Source organism: Rhinolophus sinicus, linkage group LG05 (assembly GCF_036562045.2).
Source record: "Rhinolophus sinicus isolate RSC01 linkage group LG05, ASM3656204v1, whole genome shotgun sequence".
NCBI classification, from domain to species: domain Eukaryota; kingdom Metazoa; phylum Chordata; class Mammalia; order Chiroptera; family Rhinolophidae; genus Rhinolophus; species Rhinolophus sinicus.
This window is the reverse complement of record NC_133755.1, coordinates 152,831,801-152,856,071: the sequence shown is the minus strand read 5'-3', so window position 1 is coordinate 152,856,071 and position 24,271 is coordinate 152,831,801. Positions and strand designations below refer to the sequence as shown.

Below are 24,271 nucleotides of genomic sequence, written 5' to 3'. Positions count from 1 at the left end.
CCAACCAACCCCCCCGCTCCCCCCCACCAAAGTAATTGCTGTAGTCTATTCTTCTGTAGAATATTCAGAAATTTTACAGATGTTGAAATTACATTATCAATTTCTTAGAATGATTCAGGGGGTTCAAATTCACATCTCCTCTTCTTTTGAATGTCCAGCATGTACTCTGCAGCATTTATATAGCATTAATGTCGCACACTTGTATTATTTTGTGAACTTATTTTCTTTCCAAAACAAGGTGCGAAGTTTTAGAGGACAAGAACCATATCTTTTGCTGTGGTGTGAAAGAAAATGTACCAAGCTTGGAATCAGATGGCCTGGGTCCTACAAACTCACTGTGTGGTCTTGGCCAAATCACTGGTCCGTGTCTAGACTGACTAAACTGTAAATCCAGTTAAATGAGTGTTTTTCAAGGATGTGGGGCCAGATAAAGTCAGAACATTCAAGGCTTTGGTTCCTTATCTCCCCTTCAGCTACTGTGCCTGCTCTTCATTGATTTCAGATCTTGGGCTTCTACAAGTATTTTTAAATATTAAAAAAAAAAAATTCCCTTGCTATTAAAAGTTTGACTGACATCTCTTCCACACTTGAAGTTTCCTTTTATTTGCCATATCTTTTAGTGTATTTCTTTGGCTCTAGTAAGTGTATAATAAATATTCATTGGGTGGGAAAATGAATGCTGTGTCTCAACTGTGCAATGTTCCGATTTTGTGACACGTTCCATGTGAAAAGTTTAGTATAGCCTATAGCAAATGACACGTTTGACTTTTGAGGAGAATTCTTTTCATGTCAGCTTGAAATTCTCTTTGAACTTGTTTTCTGACTTAGGGAAATGAAAAAGCACACTCGATGTGCACATGCTTTGTGCAGAGAATGAGGGGCATTTAAGAGAATAATCCAGCTGCTAGCTGATCAGCCACGTAGGATTTCTTCTGTGGAAATGAAAAAAACTTCTTTTTTCAGTTTGAGTCACCTATATGAAGACTTTGATAAGATTAAAATAATCCATGGAAGCAATTTCAAGATGCACGACTAGAAACAGGAGCTAGGAAACATCCATGTCTCACATGACACAGTTACTTAATAGAAGAATCAGGTTTTAAGGACCTTCTACAGATAATGTCAGGATAGCCAGATAAATATGAACAACTGCTGGCTAAGTTAGAAATCTTCTGATGTATATCTTTCAAAATGTCTTTCTCGTTGCATATATATTACACACACACACACTCACAATTTATTTATTTAGCTTAAATTCTTTTTAAAGAGCCAATGATGCTGTCATTGGAGGGTGTGCTTTTGTGTAACTCTAGTCAGTTTTGGTGTTCTGACCAGTGAGTGCCCTTTTATTGAGCTTATGGACCCATTTTCTAGTTTCTGTGAATGCTAGCTGCTAATGGCTCACTACTCCCCTCTTCTCTTTAGAATCACTTGCAGCTGAAAAGCATTTGCTTTGCCCAAAGCCTTATGCACCCACCTCCCAAATATACCAGCTTATAGCCAATGACTAACTAATTGACATGAGGGTACAAAAAGCCAGCTTCCTCATTTCAAGGTGAGGTCATCTCTGGGGCAATTCATGCTCCAGTGGTTCCCCTACAGGATCAGGCTAAAGTTAGACACCCGCTGAGACCACACTCTTACTTAGCTCCTTTCTGTCTCCTCTTCTGCTTCCCTTGCTCCTCGGTCCCTGAGAGCATGTCCTTAGTAAATCATGTGCATCTGAATCCTTGTCTCAGGCTCTGCTTCTAGGGAACCTAACCTAAGGCAGTGATATATTTGAAAGCATAGATACAGTCTGTTGTCTTTAATCATTCACCCTCAGTCTCCAGCATATCCAGAATGTGATGCTCTCAAATATTTTAAAGAGTGCACAGAGTCAGAAATTTGACCTTTAGTCAGCCATGTCCTCACAGTGAAATATGGATAATTGAAGTCACCAGCAGTCCAGCACAATTCTAACCTTACTTTGAATTTGAAATCTTAGCTCACTGGAGACTTAGGAAATTGGCAGAATTGGGGAGCGGAATTATGATAATTTCAAAGTGGAATCCATTTTAACATCCTAAGCTGAAATTGGAAACCATCAAAGCATCGTATCAATCAAAAATGTTCTCTCATGGAAGTGTACAATAATATCTAATTAACATAATTTTGTTGCACACCTACTCTCTGCCACACTGAGAAAATAAGAATGAATATGATGTAGCTTATGTTCTAAAGGAGTTAGGAATAGTAGAGAGAAACTGATGGAGGAGCTAATAATTGTGATACAGTGTACCCAGGCATAAAACAAAATTCCATACAAAATAACACGATCATCTGGTAGAAAGGACCAGAGACATAAGGAACAAAATGAACATAGGTAGGTAGACGTGAAAGTTAATGGAATGTTCAGGGGAGAATATGTAGAGAAATGGGTGAGAAATGAGGCTACCAGGTATATTGAGGCAAGGTTATGGAAAGACGGGAAGACTTAGGACTGAACTTTGTCTTGAGAGTAAGGGCCAGCTAACAATAGTGATTTAGAGTTTCATTTTTCTCCTCTGCTTTAAAAATTGTTAAAACAATATGGTAACATTTGATTTTGAAACAATGTCCTAAAACAACTATTACCATTTTTCTTTTTTCTTCCTCTTATCAAATGCTTACATAAATATTTTCCGTAATTGCAGCAATTCTAATTATTTGTAGTTACTAGTATATCATGAGCTTTTCCCACATTATTATGTGTGTTTAAGTGGCTAAATACTGTTATAAGTGGTGTGTTTAATGTGCAGTTCCACTTGCATTTTCCTTAACATTTTGTAGGCTATTAAACAAGGCAGTAGTAGGATCATAGTTTGGTTTTCGTAAAACCACACCTGAAAGCTACAGTTAGATAGAGATGAGTGGGACTGGGAGCCAGACACTTCAATAAAGAAAATGCTGCAAGGTAGAGTAAGAAAGAAGTAGGTAGACTAGGAAAGAGGCAATGTCCTCTGTGCCCTCATCCTCAACTATAAAAGAAGATACAAATACCTGCCTCACAAGCCTTATAGGTGCTTGTGAAAGTTAATTGAAATAATATATTAAAAGAACTTGGCATTTATGAAGCTGTTAAATAATCTTTCATTCAACAGAGGAAGTTGTGAAAAAACTGTAAAGGTTACTTTGACTTTTAGGCATGCAAGTTTCTGAAAGACTCTTTGAACTCTTTGAAGACAGGTTGCTGTCTTATTCATCTTCATGTGCTAACTACGCCATCTGACTTACATTATTTCTCAACATGCATAGTTTTTCAATGAATGCGCTAATAAGTAGCCAGGCTATAATTTCCTGTTCACTAGATGGATACACAATTCTACCTAGTGGGACGCATGCTTTTAAAGATATTATTTATTTACTATTCCAATAAATGATGGATAAGTGAAAATACTTCAGTCATCACATGGTGATGGGTATTTTCTTTTCTTGCTAGTGAAAATGTGTTAGCTGTGTACATTAATGGGGCTAGACAAGTAATTGTTGTAAATCACAATGTAAGTGGGGAGGTCTAGCAAAAATCCAGAAGTTCTCTGGTCACTGTGAAATATAAAAGTCAAGTCTAGAAAAGGAATCAATTGTCTTTTTCTTTTGTGGCACAAAACTCAGTTGCAATTTTTTGTTTAATTTCTTGTCTCCCTTTCTAGTCTGCAGGCTCCATCAGTACAGGGCTTGGGTCGGACTTAAATCTACCCTCAGCAGTTATTACAGCAGGTGCTCTTAAAATATTTATTAAGTGAATTGACGAATACAAAGTGAATGAATGAAATGAGGGACTGGTTAGAGTGTTGTGCCACCCACAATGTCACTGTGAGGATATGTTCTACTTGTTGCAATGGGAAAGAAAATAATTTAAGATGAATAAGAACCTCCTCGTCTATTACTGAATCCTTCCCTGTTCCATTTTTAAAACAAAAAAAAGATTTTCATGAGACACACTATACAAAAAGAATGCTTATAATATTTTCAAAATTATGTAATCCTGCCAAAGTATATAATGTGTTGCATATAAAATTTCCCTTCCTAAAAATAAGTTAAAATTAATATTAACTGGATATTAAGTTCCTGCTATGTGCCAAGCACTTCCAGGTTTTTTAAGTATATATTCAACAATATTCAAAACACTCCTAGAGAGCAAGAATTATGTATCCCATTTTAAAGTTCAGAAAACTGGGCCTCCAAAAAGCAGAGTAACTTGCCTCAGATTACACAGCAGTCTTTCCTATCTCAAATTTTTCCTGCTGCCTCTCTGATCTGTGAAATGTTTTTGCAGATTACAAAAAACCTCTGATCTTTTCACTATTGTTACAACAGGAAAACAAACCTGTAAAATTATTCTAAAATATTTAGAAAAGCAATATTATAAAAATCCAAGCTGGATATGATATGATTTTAATTATATAATAAAAAGGCATATATGTAAATGAAATTTCATGGACCATAAACTTTTGGAGAACTATTGATAATTTATCACTGCTTTTTTAATTTATGTTCCATGTCAATTTCTAGATGCTATCTATAAGTGGATTATAGGCTTTAGATGTAACATGATAATAATTTATCCGGTGCATTAGATTTTAAAATTTTATATATTATAAGTATATATATATATATATATAATACACTTATAAATAAATATATATATATATATGTGTGTGTATATATATATATATATATATTTTTTTTTTCCACTTAACAAAGAACTTAAGTCTTTTGTGCCATTTGAAAATGTCCAAATAAACATGTTCTTTGACCTCTAGTTCTCGGACTTAAAAATATTAATTAAAAATAACCTTTTGGGTAAATAGTTCTCCTGTTTATCCAAATTTAGACTAGGACTAAACCAAGAGTTTTGCTTTCCTTGGCTTCTTCCATAATACTCTACTATCATGTTGTTCTCTTTTTTCCATACAAAATATTTTAGTGTGTTTTACTAGTTCTTACTCCTCCTTTAGAGTTTCTCAGGGCTCTTATTTATATTGTCTCTGCAAGATTTCACCATACCTGCAATCATCTTTCTGTACAGGGATGACTTGCAAACCTGTTTCTTTTATCTCAACTATCTCTTCTGAGTTACAGTCCTATAACTGTAATATCTCATTCTTCCTAGCATGTCCAACTCAATAACTTCAAACTAGCTGGATATCCCCTAAAATCTGTTCCTATTCTACTATTCTTTATCTCAATTTATATTACTGCCACACTGCATAGCTCAAATACTTGAGAATTATGGTTGACTCTTCTCTCTTCCCAATATCCCCTGTCCAACCGGTCATCAAGTACTATTTATTCCACTGCCTAAACGTTGTAAATCTGTCTACTTTTCTCCCCGATTTCTATTGCTGCTAGCTCAGTCCAAGCCATCTTTATCTTTGACTGAACCACTGTAATATCACTGCAGCTGGTCCTCCCACATCTGTCTTTGCCTACTTCTATTGCTTCTCCATATAATAACCAGAGAGAACATTTAAAAATGCAAATCTGATTTGTTTAAAGTACTTTGTGGTTTCCTCATGCTCTTAAAATGAAGTTTAAAATCTTTAGTCTGTCCTACAAAGTCCTGCATTATCTGGTTGTAATATAACTTTCAAGTGTGGCTTTGTGGCACTTCCCACTAGTTAGCCACACTAAACTGTCTCTAACTGCTCGTTGCAAGAAGGCCTTCGAAGCTGTATGAAATGCTGCCCACCATGTTACCTTCATGTTTAACTACTACCTGGGGCTTGGATCTGGGCCCTGTTCTCTTACTTGCTGTCTCGCAACAAGATTTCGCTATGGCTGCCCTCCTGTTCTATACTAGGATGGCTTGCAAATGCGTTTCTCTTCTCTCAGACGTCTCTTCAGAGTTACAGCATGATGACTGCAATATGTCTTCATTCAATATCTCTGTGTCACGGGCACAAACCCTTTAGGCCTCAGTGTAATTATACTTTCCTTATTTCCCAAACTTGATTAGTGTCAAATGTGGCAAATAATACTCGGTCTTCTCTCATTCCTTGCCGTTCAATGCCATCACTTTGGTCTCTCTCCTATGGGATTCTCTTAATTAATTGAAGCATGTACCTTGAAAAATACCATTTAAAACACATTACAAAGCACACAAATTTTAGTAAGCTGATTAAAGAGCACCCAAACATATCAGGTCTTAATCCCTGGAACCTGGACATGTTACCTCACAATAAAGAAGCATAAGTATTTGCAGATGTGATTAAGTCAAGGATCTTGACTTGGGGAGATTATCCTGGATTAACTGGGTCCTCCCTAAATTCAATCATATATATTTTATAAGCGAGAGGCAGAGGATGATTTGACATGCAGAAGAGGAGAAAGCAATATAACTACAGAACATTGACTGAAGAGATGCGACCTCAAATCAAGGAATACTAACCACCACCATACGCAGGAAGAGGCAAAGAACTTATTCTCCCCTAGAGCCTCTGGAGCCAATACCTCGATTTTGACCCAATGATACTGCTTTTGGATTTGGGTTCCAGAACTGTCAGAGAATAAATAATAAATGCAAATTGTTTTAGACCACCAAGTTTGTGGTAAATTTGTTACAGTGGGAATTGAAAATGAATATGTAGATGGAAAATTATTTTGTGACCTTTTCTCTGAGGTGTAGCTATTTACTCAGCATTTTATCTTATTTGAGCAATGATAGAACCAGGGTTTTCTAATCTACAAACCATTGATTTTCACCCTTTTTTAAATACGTTTACTTATTCTTCCTCTATAAGATAGAACAGTTTCGCAAAAGATTTAGAAGAAAGTCTTGTCTCCTTTGAGGTTCAGCTTAAATAACTTTGATATAACAGTTGAAGAAAACAATTTTTTTAGAATCAGAGATTTTGGAATATAAATTCATAGAAACTAATGAAGGAAAACAAAACTTGGTCTCATAGGGAGAGAGCGTCATATGCAAATTTTTATTGTCAGCTAAGTTCATACATGCGGAATGCATAAGTCTGTTTCACTGTGTGTTGGGGATTTGAAAATAGCTTGAGATAATCTAATTTAAAAGGACTGGCAAATTCCTTTAGCTTTGTAGAATTTATTCCACCCCGTCAAAGATTTACTTATCGTGCTGCAAAATAAACCAGCACTGTGTGTTACTTTAGTTGAAAGGGTAAATATTGCAGTTTACATTTTATTATCATATTCATTTTACTGGTACGTGTTAATGAACTTCAAAATATAATGGTAATGATTCAAAGGCTGCTGAGAAATTTTGGGATTCTTCAAAGATTAATTAAAAAGCAGTTCTGGATTTGTACACTAAGAAAATATCAAATTACTGATTTTCATTCCTGATACTGAATTTCTATTTATTATAAATGCAAACATGTAATAGGGCATCATTAATATTTTCTTTTCTCTTAAAAATATTCCTGGTACAGGAGAATTCATAATATCATGGTTTGCGGATGCCATAGGAACATAATCTTACACTGAGAACATTATCTGTTGCAGTGCAGGTAGCAGTGGTCATATGCTTAGAATAGGCTTTCACTGGCTAAAGTGATAAGATTTGTCCAGATATTTGCACAGCTCTTACAAGGAATTATTTTAGTGTGTTCATATGGGTTGAAATGTTATGTGCTTAAAATATTGAGTTACTGTTATGACTTGGAATATTTAAGTAGCTTTGAACTTCAAAAGCAGGTTAAATACCTGTTTTGAAAAGAAAAATATGGGTGGACAGAAACTAAAATCTATGAATTATCCGATTGCCCTAGTGATGTGCCATATTTGTAAAAATAAGAGATGGTTCTGTTTTAAAATATTCTAGGTGAGAAGTGTGATTTTTTGCTTGTTTTTATCATATTTTTGAAAAGAATACTTCGCAGCAGAGATTTAATGGGAAGCCATAGCTGTATATAGAACATGCAGACATGCAGGGAACAGATTCAGTGGTGAAGAGAATATGGCGAGAAATGTATATGTTGGGGTTCTGCAGAGAAACACAACCAATAGGAGATAGGTATACATAGGGTTCATTATAAAAATTGATTAACATGATTAGGTAGGCTGAGAAGACCCACAGCTCTTGTCTGTTAGCTGGAGACCCAGGAAAGTTAGTGGTGTTACTCCAGTCTGAGTCCAAAGGCCTGAGAATCAGGAAAATTGGTGGTGTAAATTCTAGTCCCAGTCCCAGGGCAGAAGTCCTATGTATCAGTACAGCAGTCAGGCAGAGAGGGAATTCTCCCTTCCACAGCGTTTGTTTTTTTTTTCTAGTCAGGGCCTCACTGGGTTGGATGAATCCCACCCAAAATGGGGAAGGCCATGTGCTTTACTCTGTATACCCATTGAAATGCTGACCTTGTCTGGAAACCCCATCACAATACACCCAGAATAATGTTTAAGCAAATATCAAGACACCCGTGTGGCACAGTCATAATCGACACATAAAATTAACTATCAAAGGTAGTGAGAGAAAGATGGCAACAGCAGGTCTATGACTGAAGGAGAGTAGAGAAAGTTCAGATGGCCTGAAACCATGAATCTAGCTTCCAGAGAGGTTTGATGGATAAAATTTGACTTTAGGAATGTGTGAATTCAAGGTCAGAAGTTAGTACATGCAGGGAAAGACTACAGAACAGCTGAGTGGATCTGAGGTCTTCAGTTATTCTCCAAAGAGTGGTACTGTTTTCCACATCCACGTTTAGGGAGCACAGATTCCCAAGAGACTAGTGACCTCTGATCTCAGATAGAGGCTTTCCACCTTCTTTTCAATTCTTAATTGGAACACTGATAAAGCTGGGCACTGTCTCTGTTGCTGTCCAAAAGTGAATCTCTTAACTATGCAGAACAATCAAAAATGTTTATTTTTTCTGTGGTGTGCTGCCTAGAATTCCCTGCAAATTCTTTGGTAAATTCTAGTAGTTTTCAGAGATTAGTTAAAATTGAGTTCCAGTTTTGTGCACAACGAAAATATGATCACTTTTTCTCTTTTTAAAAGATTTTTATTAAAATATAGCTAGCATACAATATTATGTTAGTTTCAAGTGTACAACATAGTTATACAACATTTGTATACCTAAAGAAGTTATCACCATGGTAAGTCCAACAACCATCTGGCACCATACCACACTATCACGATATTATTGATTATATTTCCTATGCCGCATATTACATCCTCATGACTTATTTGTTTTATACCTGCACATTCGAACCTCTTATTCCCCTTCACTTCCCCCCTTTTTAATAATATTGAATGTGATATATGACATTCAATATTATTTTTTATGTTAATTTCAGATGTACAGCATAGTGGTTAGACATTTATATAATTTAAGAAGTGGTCACCCGGACTAGCTTAGTACCCACCTGACACTATGCATACGTAGTTATTATCATATTATTGACTATATTCCTTATGCTATACCCTAAATCCCCACACCTACTGTGTAATAACCAATTTGTACTTTTTAATCTCTTCTCCCTTTTCACCCAACACTAACTCCCCTCCCATCTGGCAGCCATCAAAATGTATTGTTTATCTATGAGTGTGTTTCTGTTTTGTTTGTTTGTTTTGTTCTTTAGATTCCACATATAAGCAAAACCACATTGCATCAGTCCTTCTCTGTCTGACATATTTCCCACAGCACAATACCCTCCAAATCTATTCATGCCACTGGAGATGGCAAGAACGCATTCTCTTCCATGGCCGATCAGTATTCCATTATATATATGTACCACCTCCTCTTTATCCATTCATCCATCAATCCACACTGCCTCCACATCTTGGCCATTGTAAACAATGCTGCAATGAACACATGGATGCACAAGTCCCCTTGAAGTAGTGTTTTGGATTTCTTCGGATAAATACCCAGAAGGGGATAACTGGGTCCTTCTTTGTCTCTTCTTATAGCCTTTGTTTTAAAGTCTATTTTGTCTGGTATAAGTATTGCTAACATAGCTTTGTTTGTTTGTTTCCATTTTTATGAAATATCTTTTCCCCAACCCTTAAATTTTAGTCTGTGTGTATCTTTCAATCTGAAGTGAGTTTGTTGTAGGCTCCATATGTAAAGGTTTTTCTTTTCTTATTATTTTCAGCCACCCTATCTTTTGATTGGAGCATTTAATCCATTTATATTTAAAGTAATTGTTGATAGATAAATGCAGTTATTGCCATTTTATTATTCACATTTTTATTTGTTTATTTATTTTTCACCTCAAAGAAGTCCCTCTAAGAGTTCTTATAATACTCGTTTGGTCGTGATGAACTCTTTTTTTCATTTGCCTGTCTGGGAAACTTTTTATGTGTCCTTCAATTCTAAATGATACCTTTGCAGGATAGAGTAATTTTGGTTTTAGGTCCTTTCTTTCCATCACTGAATATTTTGTGCTAATCCCTTATGGCCTGCAAAGTTTCTGCTGAGAAATCATCTGATACTCTTATGGGAGCTCCCTTATATAAAGGTTAAAAGTTACATAAACTTCTTTTCTCTTACTGCTTTTAAGATTCTCTCTTTGTCTTTAACCCTTGGCATTTTAATTATTATATGTCTTAGTGTTGGCCCCTTTTGGTTCATTTTGTTTGGGACTTTCTGGGCTTGTATATCTATTTCCTTCTCCAGGTTAGGGAAGTTTTCCATCATTATTTCTTTCAAATAGCTTTCTTTAAGATGTCACTTAGTCTTTAGAACATGTATAAAAGAATATCATTGCCCCAATGTATAATGGAGAAACTGAGATTCAAATAATTTATGTAACTTCCCCAAGTCTATTTAATAAGTGTATTATGACCCCCAAAACCCTTGCCCCTCCTAAAACTCCATCCTACCTCTATTAAGCCATGATACAGAGTACAGATAAGATATAGGACCAATAAGTGCATAGGAATTCCGAAGAGAGTGAGATTGAAGGACTGGAGAAGCCATCATTGAAGAGATGGGTATTTCCTATTGAAAAAGTCTTATTTAGACAAGTGGAGAGCTTTGTGGTTTGTTTGTTTGTTTATTTTTTTGTTTTAAATGTTCATTATCTAGAAGTAGACAAATTATAGTCAATTAAAGTATCTTGGATGTAAATGCTTTAGATATTTTGTAAAGTAGGAATTGTAAAATGTATCCAGTGCTTAGATCATTTTAGACTATCAAGAACCATTTAAAAAGATGGCTCCAATCTTTTCACTCAAGACCAAAGATATTTTAAAATTAAAAATCAATCTCAAAATTTAAAACATGTATTAATAATTTAGACTTTATACTGAATCATTGTGGAAAAGCTGGAACTTAAAATCATTTTTTAATCAGGCTCCTCTGAACAATATTAAGGTGGTCTCTAATTTAGTAAATAAACACCTGTGAAAATTGCAATGCAACCTCTGTTAATATGATTTAAACCATGTTGTGTGTTCTCCTGAGATATGCCAGATTAATGAATTATCCAAGTCTTAGAAAATGACCTGCTGAAAATGGAAGTAGAATTCATAACTAAAAGCAGCCAAAAAAGCAGCTAATCTTAACTCTTCATTTCATAAATAAGGAAAATGGAAATAGGTTTAAAGCAGGGGTGTCCAAACTGCGGCCCACGGGCCAACTGCGACCCACGGGCCAACTGCGGCCTGCAATCCATTTTTAATTGGCCCACAGGAAATTCCAAAAATATATTTAGTTTACTTAAATAAACCATATGAGGCAATACGTACTTCACCTCAAGTGAGTGACCTGGCTGTTTGTGTATTTTACCGCATATGGCACTTGGTGAAAAACGTTGAAAAAAGTTTGGACACCCCTGGTTTAAAGGTATTTAACATTTTAAATCACATCACATCATTATAACTTAAGCATTATTAAAGGTTTTATTTGTTAAGCATTATTAAAGGTTATATTTCTTTCTCTAATATTTATAATTATGTTACATTCAAATGTGTGTGTATGTGTGCGTTCTCCCCCTGTCTCCCTATTTTGAATGACATTTTTGGATGACTGGCCCAAACCAGCATTCTAAGTTCTGTGCCAACATAAATATCAAGTGCACTTGCCTTTTAATTACATGCAGTGCCTGTGTTTTAATATTCCACAGTTTTCCCTCAAGAGTAGATTTTTTTTGGTCCTATAGTTTATGGGAGGGGAAAAAATTCACTGACATTATCATGAAGCTTTCCCCCTCTAATATCTCCAGATATCCACATTTATCATTTTATAAACTTAGATTTCACTCTAAGGTTCAGCTTTAGTTGTTTGTAGCCTACTTTGCTATAAGCTTGCTATAAGCATTGTGTGTAGTATGTGATTCAGCATCGTTTGTTTTAACTTACTCCTCTTATTTCTCAGTAATCCTCAGCTCATTCTATTTTACTCTTTACTAGGCCATTACTGCTTGACGTCCCACGTGTAAATATGTAAGCTATGTAGTTCCTTATCATTTTTGCTTTCCTTTCCCCTTCCTATACCTTTGGCATAAAAGTGGGTTCATTATTCCCCAGGGTTATGACATTATATTATCTGTCTTTTTATCTTCTACTTCCCCACACTAACTTTTAATTTCACTCTGATTTATTTTCTGATCTCCTTTATTACTTGAGGTTAAAAAAAAAAAAAAGCACTTTTTTTTTTTACTCAACAAAACTTTTCCATAATCTCTGAACTCCCTTTAATGCCTAGTACATAGACAGGAATTTAATTGTGGTTCTGTTAACTGTATACCACTCTGTAATTGCAAAAAAAAGAAAAAAAAATTGCAGCTATTTTGTTGACATTCTGAATGCTTCTAAGTAAATACAATTTTTTTATTAGAAAAAAATATTTTGTAATCGATATGACACTCTTCCTCATCTCAGTAAAAAGCCACACCATCCACTTACATGTTTTCTTTAGCGAGGTCTTCCCTCACATTTGAATCTAAAGTTGTCACCGGGGTGCTCTATTGCATCCCCTATTTTGATTCTTGGTATGGAACTTCTCGCCGTCAGATGATACTTCTTTACACGTATGTTATCTGCTTTACCAATATAGTCTATAAACTGCATGAGAGCAGAGATAGTCTTTGTCCTGTTCAGTGATGATGTTTCAGAGCCTAAAAATGTGCCAGGTACGTGCCAGGGGCAACAAATAATTTATTAATGAAAGGAAGGAAACCCTTGACTTCTTTATGATTTAAGGTACGACATGGAATTAATATTTTTCTTTCTGTCTTTAATCTTTTATAACTTCCTCTAAGTACTTCCCAGATTCTATCTATCTATCCAGCTATGTCTGCTTTTTTCTATAATACAAAGGATTTGATGTGTTAACCAATTTATTTATATTTCTGTCTCTCCAACTTCTTTTTGTTAGGTAGTAATTGAGGTTGACACCTCTCTCTGACACCTGTCTCTTCTCTCTCTCTTTCTCTGTCTCCCTCAACAGTGGTAAAAACATTACTAATATAAGTCACCAATCGCATTTATCTCAAGTGAAAGTGCCAGATGGGAGTCAGGAAGTATGGGCTATATTTTTAATTGTGTCAATAATTAATACTGTGTCCATGATACAGTCATTTACCTCCTCTGAGTTTTTTCTTCATCTAAAAATCACAGTTAGACATTGACATTGAAAGATTTTTAAGAAATATTTTAGGATATCATTAAACTGGATACAATTTCATCTTCCTGTGCAGGATGCCAAGTTGTGCTTCTTTTTGACTACTTGCCATATTCTGCTAAATAAGTACAATTATTTAAGTATTTATTTATTTCTAGATGATATACTCTCTGAAGGAAGAACATTTGTTCATCTTTCTGGTTTTTACCTTAGTGCAGTCTTTTGTATATGCCTGAGGTAGTCAACAAATATGTGATAACTGATGACTAACATTAATATCTCTGTGTTTTTAGAATTTAGACTTCTCCCCACTTGATGCTATTTATTTGAACTCATATGAGCTATGGTTCAAAAATCTAGATTTGGAAAAATGATTTTTATTTCTGAATTTAATTATATATACCCTAACACTGGAAGTATGGGCTATATTTTTAATTGTGTTGATATATATATATATATATATATATATATATATATATATATATATATATATTATTATATATTATTATATATCAGATGTTGTCCTAAGCACTTTGTATTTTAACACATTTAATCCTTCCATCAAACTAGAAGGCGTCTTTATAATTTTTATTTCACCAATAAGAAAACTGAGGAACGCTGTGGTTAAATAACTTATTCAAAGTCACCTAGCTAGTAAGTGGTTGAGTTGGAACTCAACCATATCAATGGTCTTGTTATAACAAACATATTTAATGCCACATGATTAAAGTAATTCCTATTAATATATTTTCCAGATATGTTGAAGTTCTTTACCATTTTCTATTCTGTAGAACAGAATTTTTCTTAAAACATGATTATAGATTTTATAAATGAATACACTAACTCTAGATTAAGGTATTTGTTTAAAACATGTTAAAACTTTAAACAGTGTATTGTAGTTAATATATGCTTTTATTTAACTATCACACTTTGACAAATAATGATTTTTTTGTTGTTGCTATTTATTCATTAGACTAACCTGTTACTATGTAAATCATTGGACATAAAAGATGAATGAGATTATATCTCTGCCCTCAGTTAGGTCCGAATCTAGTATATGTTGCAGACTTATTGAAAAATATTTGCATCACAATTTTATATGTCAGTTATGGGCAAATAATTAACTGATGTTTTAGTGGCAAGAGAATAGTTAAGGGTGTCTTGAGAAAAATAAAAGCATAAAACCCCACAATCTTACTTCCACTTTTGGAAGGCTGACAGATTATGTGCTGAGAAATTGCAGAAAAATCCTACCTGGATAGGCTATGTCTTTAGATACATTGTTGGGTTCACAGCACCTAGGGGAGTTTCTAAGGACCCACTCTTCTGCCCAAAGAATGAAGGTGACTAACGCTGAGAACAATAAGGAATGGGCAGAAGGAGGGATTGGTAATCCTTGAAGGGAGATACTGAAGATATATCTTCAGGTTGGTAATGAGAGGTTGCCTTGCCGGAGTCTCCTGTGTAGACCTGGTACTCCTGAGTACTCTTGAGTGGATGCAGAAGTGGTCTGCGTCCTGTTGATACCTCATGGTTACTGGCAGAAGTTGATGCACATTCTTTTTTAGATGAAAGCATGATCAATTGAAGCCTGCAGGATTCCCACAGCCTAACATAAAGCAATTAACTCACAAAGGTCACTAAGCATTCATGAAAGTAACCACTGTGAGAGTTACATGAAACAACAGATCTAAATCCCCCAAGGACTGCAGGTATTTGCATTGTCAGGTACAGAATACAAAAGAGCTGTGTAGAAAATATTTAAAGAAATGAAGTGCAAATCATAAAGATTAGCAAGATGCTATCAGGAATAACTAAATAAAGAATCATTTGCGAAGAATCAAGTAGAACTTTTAGGAAGAAAAAGCCTAATTGTTCAAATTAAAAAGTAACTTTTAGGATGGACTACAGAGAAGTTTTGACGGAAGTAAAGAGATAATTTATCAGCTGGACTTCAATCTGAACAAGTCACATACAGCAAAATATAAATATGCGCCAAGATGCTCAAGAAGAAGAAGACTAGGCATGGTTATATGTCCATCATATATCATGACATAGAGCTGTAGTAATTAAAACCATATTATATCAACACAGAATACATATATTGGCTCATAGAAAATAATGGCTAATCGGCAAATTGAATGCATGTATATATGTGATTTGGACATAGGACAGAAGTGGTTTTTTAGATCATTTGATCAATTCAAGCAGTGTCCATGGATAACGGGATATTTGTGCAGGAAGTAGGGGGGGTGCTGTATATAATACTCAGAAAGTAATTCCAAATGGATTCAGGATTAAATATGAAATTCACAGTTTTAAAACTTTTAAAAATATAAAGAAGACATTTTTATTAAGAATTCAAATACAGTATTTATACATTTGACCTCATTAAAATAAAGAATTTCTAGTCATCAAGATACCATAAATAAAATGAAAGAAAAGCCATCCAGTAGAAGGTATTTGCAACATGTAACTGACAAAAGATTATTATCCATATACAAAATATTTCTATAAGACAATATGAAACATGAAAACCAAATAGAAAAAAATAGGTCAAAGTTTTGCACTGAGTATTTCAGAGAAGAAATAGTATCTCAAAAGATAATTTCAGTAATAAAATGTATGTTAGATATCATTTTCTATGACTAAATTGGCAAAAATTTCAAAATCTTATAATACAAAGTGCTAAGATGCAATTAAAATAGAGTTTACATACACTGCTGATGGGTATGTATTGGTAAATTGGCATTATCTTTTAAAGTTGCCTACTTGCAGTAATATAATAGTTACAGTCAAAATCCACGGAAAAGACTCATGGGGCCACAGTTTGCCAAACCGTGATAGATCATGGAATTTTGAGTGTTTGGAGAATGCTGATACTTTTAAATGATGAAGGTATACGATACCCTAAAGGAATTATCAGTAGATGAGATTGAAAAGGTTGATTAGAGCCTAGTTTTGAAAAGCCTTATATGTCATACCAAGAACTTTTGCCTTTTCTCTTGAATAGAAAGCAGTTAAAGGAGTCATTAAATCACATTTGCATTTTAGAAAACTCATTCTGGTGGCAATATAGAAGATAAATCTGAGGAGGCCTTTAAGGGAAGCAGAAAGGCATAGTGAAAAAGCAAGTTGACTGGGTCTTTATCTAAGTCAGTAAGAAGATAGAATAGAGAATTAAGGACGAATAGATTCAACTGTGTTTAAGAAGAGAACACACTAAGGCCCTGTTTTACCCAATTGAATGAATCTAACTAAATGGGAAGCTTAATGAAAAATTCATATGTAAAATAAAATATTTGCCCTTCATTAACTAAGATGCAAAAAAATAATATTTTACAAGTTTCTTAACCTTTAAGTACATTGTTGAAATGTGATACTTATTTTATTACCTTTTCAAAAAGCATTGCTATCATTTCTTAAGGATTTTATGTGAATTTTGAACTGTGGTTTTGAAACCAAAACAAATTAAGAGACCCTAAGACTACAAGAAGAGGCCTTAAACAGTGTGAAATTAATTTTAAATATTTGTAATATATACTTTTATTTTATAGTTGTTAAAAATATCCATACACTTCTACACTATTATTTTCTACATCTTGAATTTTCAGGTAATATTCAGATCTTTATTAAATAAGAATAAACTATATTGTAGTTGTTGTTTTAAAAAATGACATATAGCTGTTTTCATTTTCAGCAATATAAAACTCTGGTAGACCCTGTCTTTTGTTGTCAACAATCTAAGACTGAACAAGTTTCATAAGATCATATGACATGATGAAGCAAAATGACTTCAAAGGATCATTGAGTTAAATAATGCATGCTTCAAGATGCCCCTAAGGCTTAGATGTCAATTTTGGCAGAATATTTAAATTAATAACATGTACTTTACAAAACTCATCATTATATATTCATATAATAGACTGCTAAGATTTTTTAAAAAGTGTTGTTCAGTAATGTCAGTTCCCTTGCTCACAATTTTTACATTTTATATGATGGACTCAAATGGCTAACATCTTGACCATCTCCACCCTGGGCAGCAGCATCTATTCCTACTTCTTTTACCAGTGTTTCCCAGTTTCTAAAATCTTTTCCCATCATTCTGTCACTTAATTTTCATGAAAGCTGTATGATGTAGGCACTGTTATTATTTGTAGTTTATAGATGAAATATTAACTCTAAGCGATACTAGCTTGGTTATTGTCATACAACATATACATAAGAAAATGTTCTAAGAATTAAAGTAGGGTCTTGCTGATATCGAATCTCTTGTACTTTCCGTAATGCTGAACTTTCCATGCATTTTGGATTGGGGGTAGATGGTGGCAGATGGTATAATAGAAACAGTCTTTTGAAGGAATAGCTAGTATAGGAGCTTGACATTTCTAGAGACAATTCAGAAATGTATATCAAGTTCATTTTGTGCCAACTTCCAAAACAACAAGATACATGTCTGATTTTCTATATGCCAGTACAATCTACCATAGATAGCTTTAGTGTCATTCTTTCACTTATTCAACCAATACTTATTGTATTGCTGCTCTTTTTTCCAAGTCTACTGGAAATACAATGAGCAAAATAAACATGTCACTGTTTTCCTGGATTTCATCTTACCAGCAATGGGAAGCCATTGGAGTGTTCTAACCAATGGAGTGACATAATATAGTTGAAATTTTAGAAATGTTATGTGCTATGCTGTGAATTTTGATGTGGAACAGGCGGAGATAGCTGTCAGTGAGATAAGATAGACAGCTACTGTGTGATTTGGGTGAGATATGATATTGACCTGACTTGAGGTAGTAGCCGTGGAGATGGAAAAAGTAGAGACAAGAGGTAATTAGCAAGTATTATAGTACTTTGTAACTAATTGTATGAGAAAGAAATGTGACCATGCATCCCAATTTACCCAGGACAACTCCAGTTTTTGCCTTTTGTCCTATCATCATTATTAAGAATATCGCCTCTCACTTTCAGAAGCTTCCCAATTTGGGTGGTAAATTATATATTAATCCTGGAGATAAGGAGAGAAAGGAGGATTCAAGAATGATGCCCAAATTTCTGGCTTGAACAACGTGAATAGTTTTGTCATCCTGTGGACAGCTGTGCCATTAACTGAAAGGGTATACACTAGAGGAAGAACTGGTGTGAGGGTAAGATTATGAGTTCAGATTTGGATATGGTGCATTTAAGGTGACTGTCTTACAAGGGAGTAAAGACATAACACGAATGAGATGAATTCATGGGCCAGGAGTTCAGGTCAGAGCCCTGATCCATGTTTGAGATATATTGATTTGAGAGTGATCAGTATGGATGGTAACTGAAGTTATGAAATTGGCTGAAATCACCAAGCCAGAAAGAATGGAAACCAGCGTCAAGAGGTCCAGGTCCCTAAGAAACTCAAAGCCCCACCAATTTTTACGGGCAACAAGGAGGGGAGGGACTCACAAAGAAGATCTGGAAAGGAAAGGCCAGAGTCATAAGAAACCTGGAGATGGCCAAGTAATGTAAAACCCAGGAAAGGAGTATTACAAGAAAGACAAGTGGACAGCAATGTCCAATGCTATCAAGAGGTTGCATAAAATGAGATGAGAAAAGGGCACCTGAACTCATAGTAAGTCACTGGGAGACATTGGTGGTGGTGAGTTGGTGGCATTGGGGGACATAAAGCTAATTATAGGATTTTAAGTAATTTTGAGAAATGAATGTGAATAATTTTTCAGAATTATAGCCAAGGAAAGAAAGCATTAGTGGAATACCTGGAGGATTTGCAGAATTTATAGGACGAAGGTGTCTCTACTGCTGCTGTGAAATCACCTAGTATATTGTACATAGAGGCTTCTATCTCTAAGATCCATCATAAAAATGGAAGAATGCTTTTATATTATTGCAGCTATTAAATAATTTTACTTTTTATGTAATTTTGTGGAATTTTTAGGTATTTGTGTATGTTTTCCACCTACACATTTAGGTAAATTTTGTTTAAATAGTGAGAGGAAGGGCACGATTTATAAAGTTACTTTAACTATTTTTGCAAAAAAAAAAGCATCTCATAAATTTGCCCAATAAAAAATGAAATACTGCCTTAGTTTTTTTTTCCTCACTGTCCAAAGAATTATGCTGCTCTTGGCTTCAGAACACTTGAGAGTCGGAGTATTCTTTGACAGAAAAAAAGGTAAAGATTTATGACAAAGGAAAGCATTTCTGAAAAAGGTACTTCATATTGCCTTTGTGTATGTGCATAAATTATATATAGGGCTCAAGAGTACAGTCACTATAATAACTTTTTGCTCTCTTTAAAGAAAATAGAAAATGCTCACTTAGGGACTTCCTGCTTGTGTTTCCGTTGATGAATCTTCTAAGCTTGAATCATTTAAAATAGGATATTTATGTTCCTTGGTTCTAGTAGGCCAAGAACTTAGAAAAAATATGTGTGGTTAAAGTATCTAAAGTAATGAATTTATGCAGACATTTGATAAAAATGCTCTTAGTCGTAGCAGTAATAATAACAATAATAATCTATGTCCTTGCTAAGACTGAGGAGGATTTGCAATCAAGGGAAAACAGCCACCAAATCATGTTCCTAAAGAGTTTGTTTGGCCTCCTATACTCAGGTTTAATAATGAGATTGAAGCATCAATGAACAACTCCTTGCACAAAAGTAGTAATCATGACAGACAAGCACCCTTACCCAACCCAAATGAATAAACTTGGTATTTCTTTTCTGTTTTAGCCATTTGGTAAAGTGAATTCCAGTGTTTAACAAAGACATGTAGACTAAGACTTTAAAGTAATAACACTGTTTTACAAAATAGATTATAAAAGTCTTGCACCCCGAATACAACTTCAAGATTATCAGTACCTTTGGTTAGAAATTTACTTTTAGATTTGACTTTTCATTCCGGAAATATTCTTAGATTAATTAATTAGCAAGTCTATATTATTTAATACAATTTAAAAGTATTTTTCATCCTCTGAATTTGAATTGGTTTACCCATCACCTTCATGTCATTTTTGTTATTTAATTACTAAACCCAGCTAGTATTAAAGCTGTCTGTTCATGCTTCATGATGATAGTTTATATTTGCACCTGTGCATGTTAAGAAGGTTGTTTGCTTCTGGTGGGGTTTAGCAGTTCTGATGATTCTTATGAAATATAACACGTGCTACTTATGTAATAATATCTTAGCAATTTATCCCATAATCGCATCTGTTTTATTGAATTAAAATGGTATATTAAAATACATATGGACTTCATCGAACAAGAACTGATCTTTTAAAGATTTTCCAAAACATTTAATTCTGTGATATATGTCAAAAAATCACGAAGGGATCATTATCATTACTCTCTGAAAGAAACACAAAACCTGATGAGAATAAGCTTGAATTGGTGAATGAGGATTTGTTGTGTACGTTAAAGTTTTTTCTGGAGATTTCTACATCATTCTGTCTCTCTTCCTATTTGAAGCAGTAACTGTCAAACCAACTCATTTTAATGAATATTCTTTTTAGCCTTATGTCCAACTTTGAAATATATTTCCTGTTTTTATTATATTTGTTGTGTGTGTGTGTGTATGTATGTATATGTATGTATTTCTAAAGTTGCTCCTGGGAATAGAAGAGATCTTCAATACATTTAATGCATGTTTTGATGAATTGAGCCATAATGTGTAGCTTGAAATGTAGTAAGCATTGAACTAGTTCTATTCATAATTAATGAGATTGGAAATTCCCTGAAGCCTGGATATATGGAAAGTATCAAGTCCGACAAGAAAACTCCCTTGCTTACCCGAAGAAACAAAACGAAAGCTTGCTTTTCCTAATTGAGAATAGTTACCAAATACTGGTCCATGGGGTCCTAGTTGAAATAACATAAATGAAGACAGTTATAGTGAATTGTTTTACAAAGTAAATTGTGTTCTAACACTTTTTTTTCAACTATGTTTCATACTGATTTAGTTTTAAATTACCATTTTATGGAATGATATTGATATTAGATGTATTAGTTCTTTTTAATTTCCTACCTGGAAAAATTAAAAGTTAGCAACCTTGTGTCAGTCCCCTCTTGGGGAAACTGGATGATTGGAAAACTGGAGCAGATATTTGGATATGCAGAACTAGCGCTAAAAGCAGGGGCGGGCTGTAACACAGCCAAAACAGAGAAGTTGAAGAAGAAAGGATTGGCATGTAGAAAAATGGGTTATTTTTAAAAGGGAGTTGGCAAATCACCCATTGGAAAGATATGAGGTTAGATTTAGGGATTCATTTGTTTGTTCATTCAGCCACCATCTCTTGACATTGTGATGCAGACTTTAAGACAGCTTCTCAAATGTGCTTAATCTAAGAAGCACCTGTGCTCTTTCACACACTCTGATTCTTAACAAGAGGGTCTAAGGATCTGGAAACATTGAGAAATGCTGCTTTGGATGATAAAAGATGTGTTAGATTTTGTCTCTGTTCTTGAGCAAGTTATAATCTATCCTTATCTCTCTAAACCTCGTGGTTTTTTTTTAATCTGTAAAATGTATGTGATTTTGTATCATGTAAAATGTATATGATAATATATCCCTTGCCAATTTTCAAGGTAAATGAGGTAAAAAACAAACACACACACACACACACACACACACACACACACACACACACAAATAACTCTTCAGATGGTTACTGGAGCTTATAACTTGGTTAAAGATTATAATTTTAATTGTGTGTATATGGGGGATGGTGGTGACTTCGAGAAAGGAAATGAGGACATAAAAAAATTGAAAAAAGAAGGATTTCATCTTTTCAAAGTTCTGTTTTCTGAGTTTATTATCAGGGTTTTATTTGTTAGGAGGAGGTGACATATTTCTTGATGTTTTTCTTTTCTTATTCTTTTCATCCCCCAACCCCGCTATTCATTTCCAATCTTATATATCAACTCATAAACTCACACCTTCAGCATTTGGACTAGGCATTTGACTTAATCCTTGTGTTTCAGGCATGCACCAGTGAAGGTACTTGAAGAGCCAAGCACAGCACCCGGCACTTGAGTAGTGGAGAGGGCTTTGCTGCTGAATGAAACCATAAACAAATGCAACTCTCAATCTGACCACATCTCTTTCCCATGTACTATTTGCTAAAAATCTTGTGTTCTCACTTTTAAGGGCATTTGGTGAAAAATAGTTCACCATTCCCTTTAGTTATTTCTAGATTTCTGTTTTATTTTTTTCTGTTAACAAAATCCCTATTCAGAAAGATTTTTCCTGAGCACTAAATACCTCATGTTGTAGTTCAACATGCTTCTGTATTTATATTTTCAGATTATTTTTATTTAGCTAAATTAAGCAAGTTGCCTTTGTGTAGTAGTTCTGTAGTTTCCTTTCTGTGATCATTAGCTCCTTTCAGTAACTTATTTTTTTGATTCATTTAGCAGCAGCAACAGAAGAACCAGAAGTAATTCCAGACCCAGCCAAGCAGACAGACAGAGTGGTGAAAATAGCAGGAATCAGTGCTGGAATTTTGGTGTTCATCCTCCTTCTTCTAGTTGTCATATTAATTGTAAAAAAGAGGTAAGGCCTGATTTCATTCTGTCCCACTCACTTATCATTTATGTCACTAGTTTTCAAACACTTTGTTTCCTCAAGCTCTTTTAAATTAGAACAAGCAACAACAACAATTGCATTTTAACCATGTTGCCAGTATCTGAGTCTATTCCTCATGCTTTTAAAATAAATTCTTATTGGGTATTTGCTGTTTAATTTCAGATATAAATACCTACCTTTTGTCACATTGACCTTAAAATTAATATATTAATTTAAAAATCTCAAGTGCAAAGATACCTGAAATATTAATTTGTCTTCTACTTGAAGTGTTATTTATTAAGACTGAGAAAATAATGATTTATCATGATACTTGGGTTATGGTCTATGAATTATTTTGTATTCACTCTATTTTTTCTAAGTGTTGGCTATAAATAAGATATGAGAAGAACATAAACACTATTTTGTGAAATTGTATATTAAATATTCACTGACTATTTCAGCACTTTAATATGAACAGTCAACTTTTTAAAAATTGATCATTAGTCTTTTATACTGTATCAACTAATATCGCCATCTTCTGGAATTATACAAAGATATTAAGATGTACTAGAATTTAAACTAAATTCTATTCTGGTGATTAAAGTATACTTCTGCTGAAAAACATTTAAAGTATACAGTTTTTATAAGCTTTTTCCATTCTATAAAATCATTATCTATAAGGCATTGTCTTAGAAACTAATACAGCTCTCCAAAATCCAGTTATATGTTTTAGACAATAATGAAATTGGGAAGGACTTCTTTAAAAAATCTTTACCTGCAGAGTACAGCCCTAAAATAGTTTTGTATATAGAAGTGTTTGTAATTTATGAGTTTTATTGAATAATATAATAAATGGTGTTGATTACATTACATTAAATAATATACTATTTGTACTCAAAATAAATCATTAACAATATAGATAAGATTCATACTACATGTTTAATGATTCCATCAGAGTTTATTTTAATGTATTGCCTCTTTACAATTATTCCCTGGAGATATATATGTTGGAGAAGACACATCTGCATTAGAAATATTAGGTATGCATTATAGTGTTTTGTGTTAAATTAGCTACATACGTGCTTTCCCCAATAGTGCTTTCTCTTTTTTGCTGTTGTCTACCTCTATAGTTGGATAATACATCATATTTGA

At 34.1% G+C, this 24,271-nt stretch overlaps 1 protein-coding gene across 14 annotated transcripts in view; it reads left to right on the top strand.

Moving 5' to 3' along the window:
* PTPRK (protein tyrosine phosphatase receptor type K) overlaps positions 1-24,271 on the top strand; it is a 505,373-nt gene that overhangs the window by 440,653 nt on the left and 40,449 nt on the right. For 6 of the 14 annotated variants that reach the window (XM_019729452.2, XM_074333558.1, XM_019729449.2 and 3 more), the window contains exon 14: positions 22,969-23,107. In XM_019729452.2, coding sequence (XP_019585011.1) covers positions 22,969-23,107 — 139 coding nt within the window. Of the gene's footprint in view, positions 1-22,968; positions 23,108-24,117; positions 24,160-24,271 lie in introns of all 14 variants that reach the window. The other 8 variants (XM_019729453.2, XM_074333557.1, XM_074333556.1 and 5 more) reach the window with 3 other exon arrangements.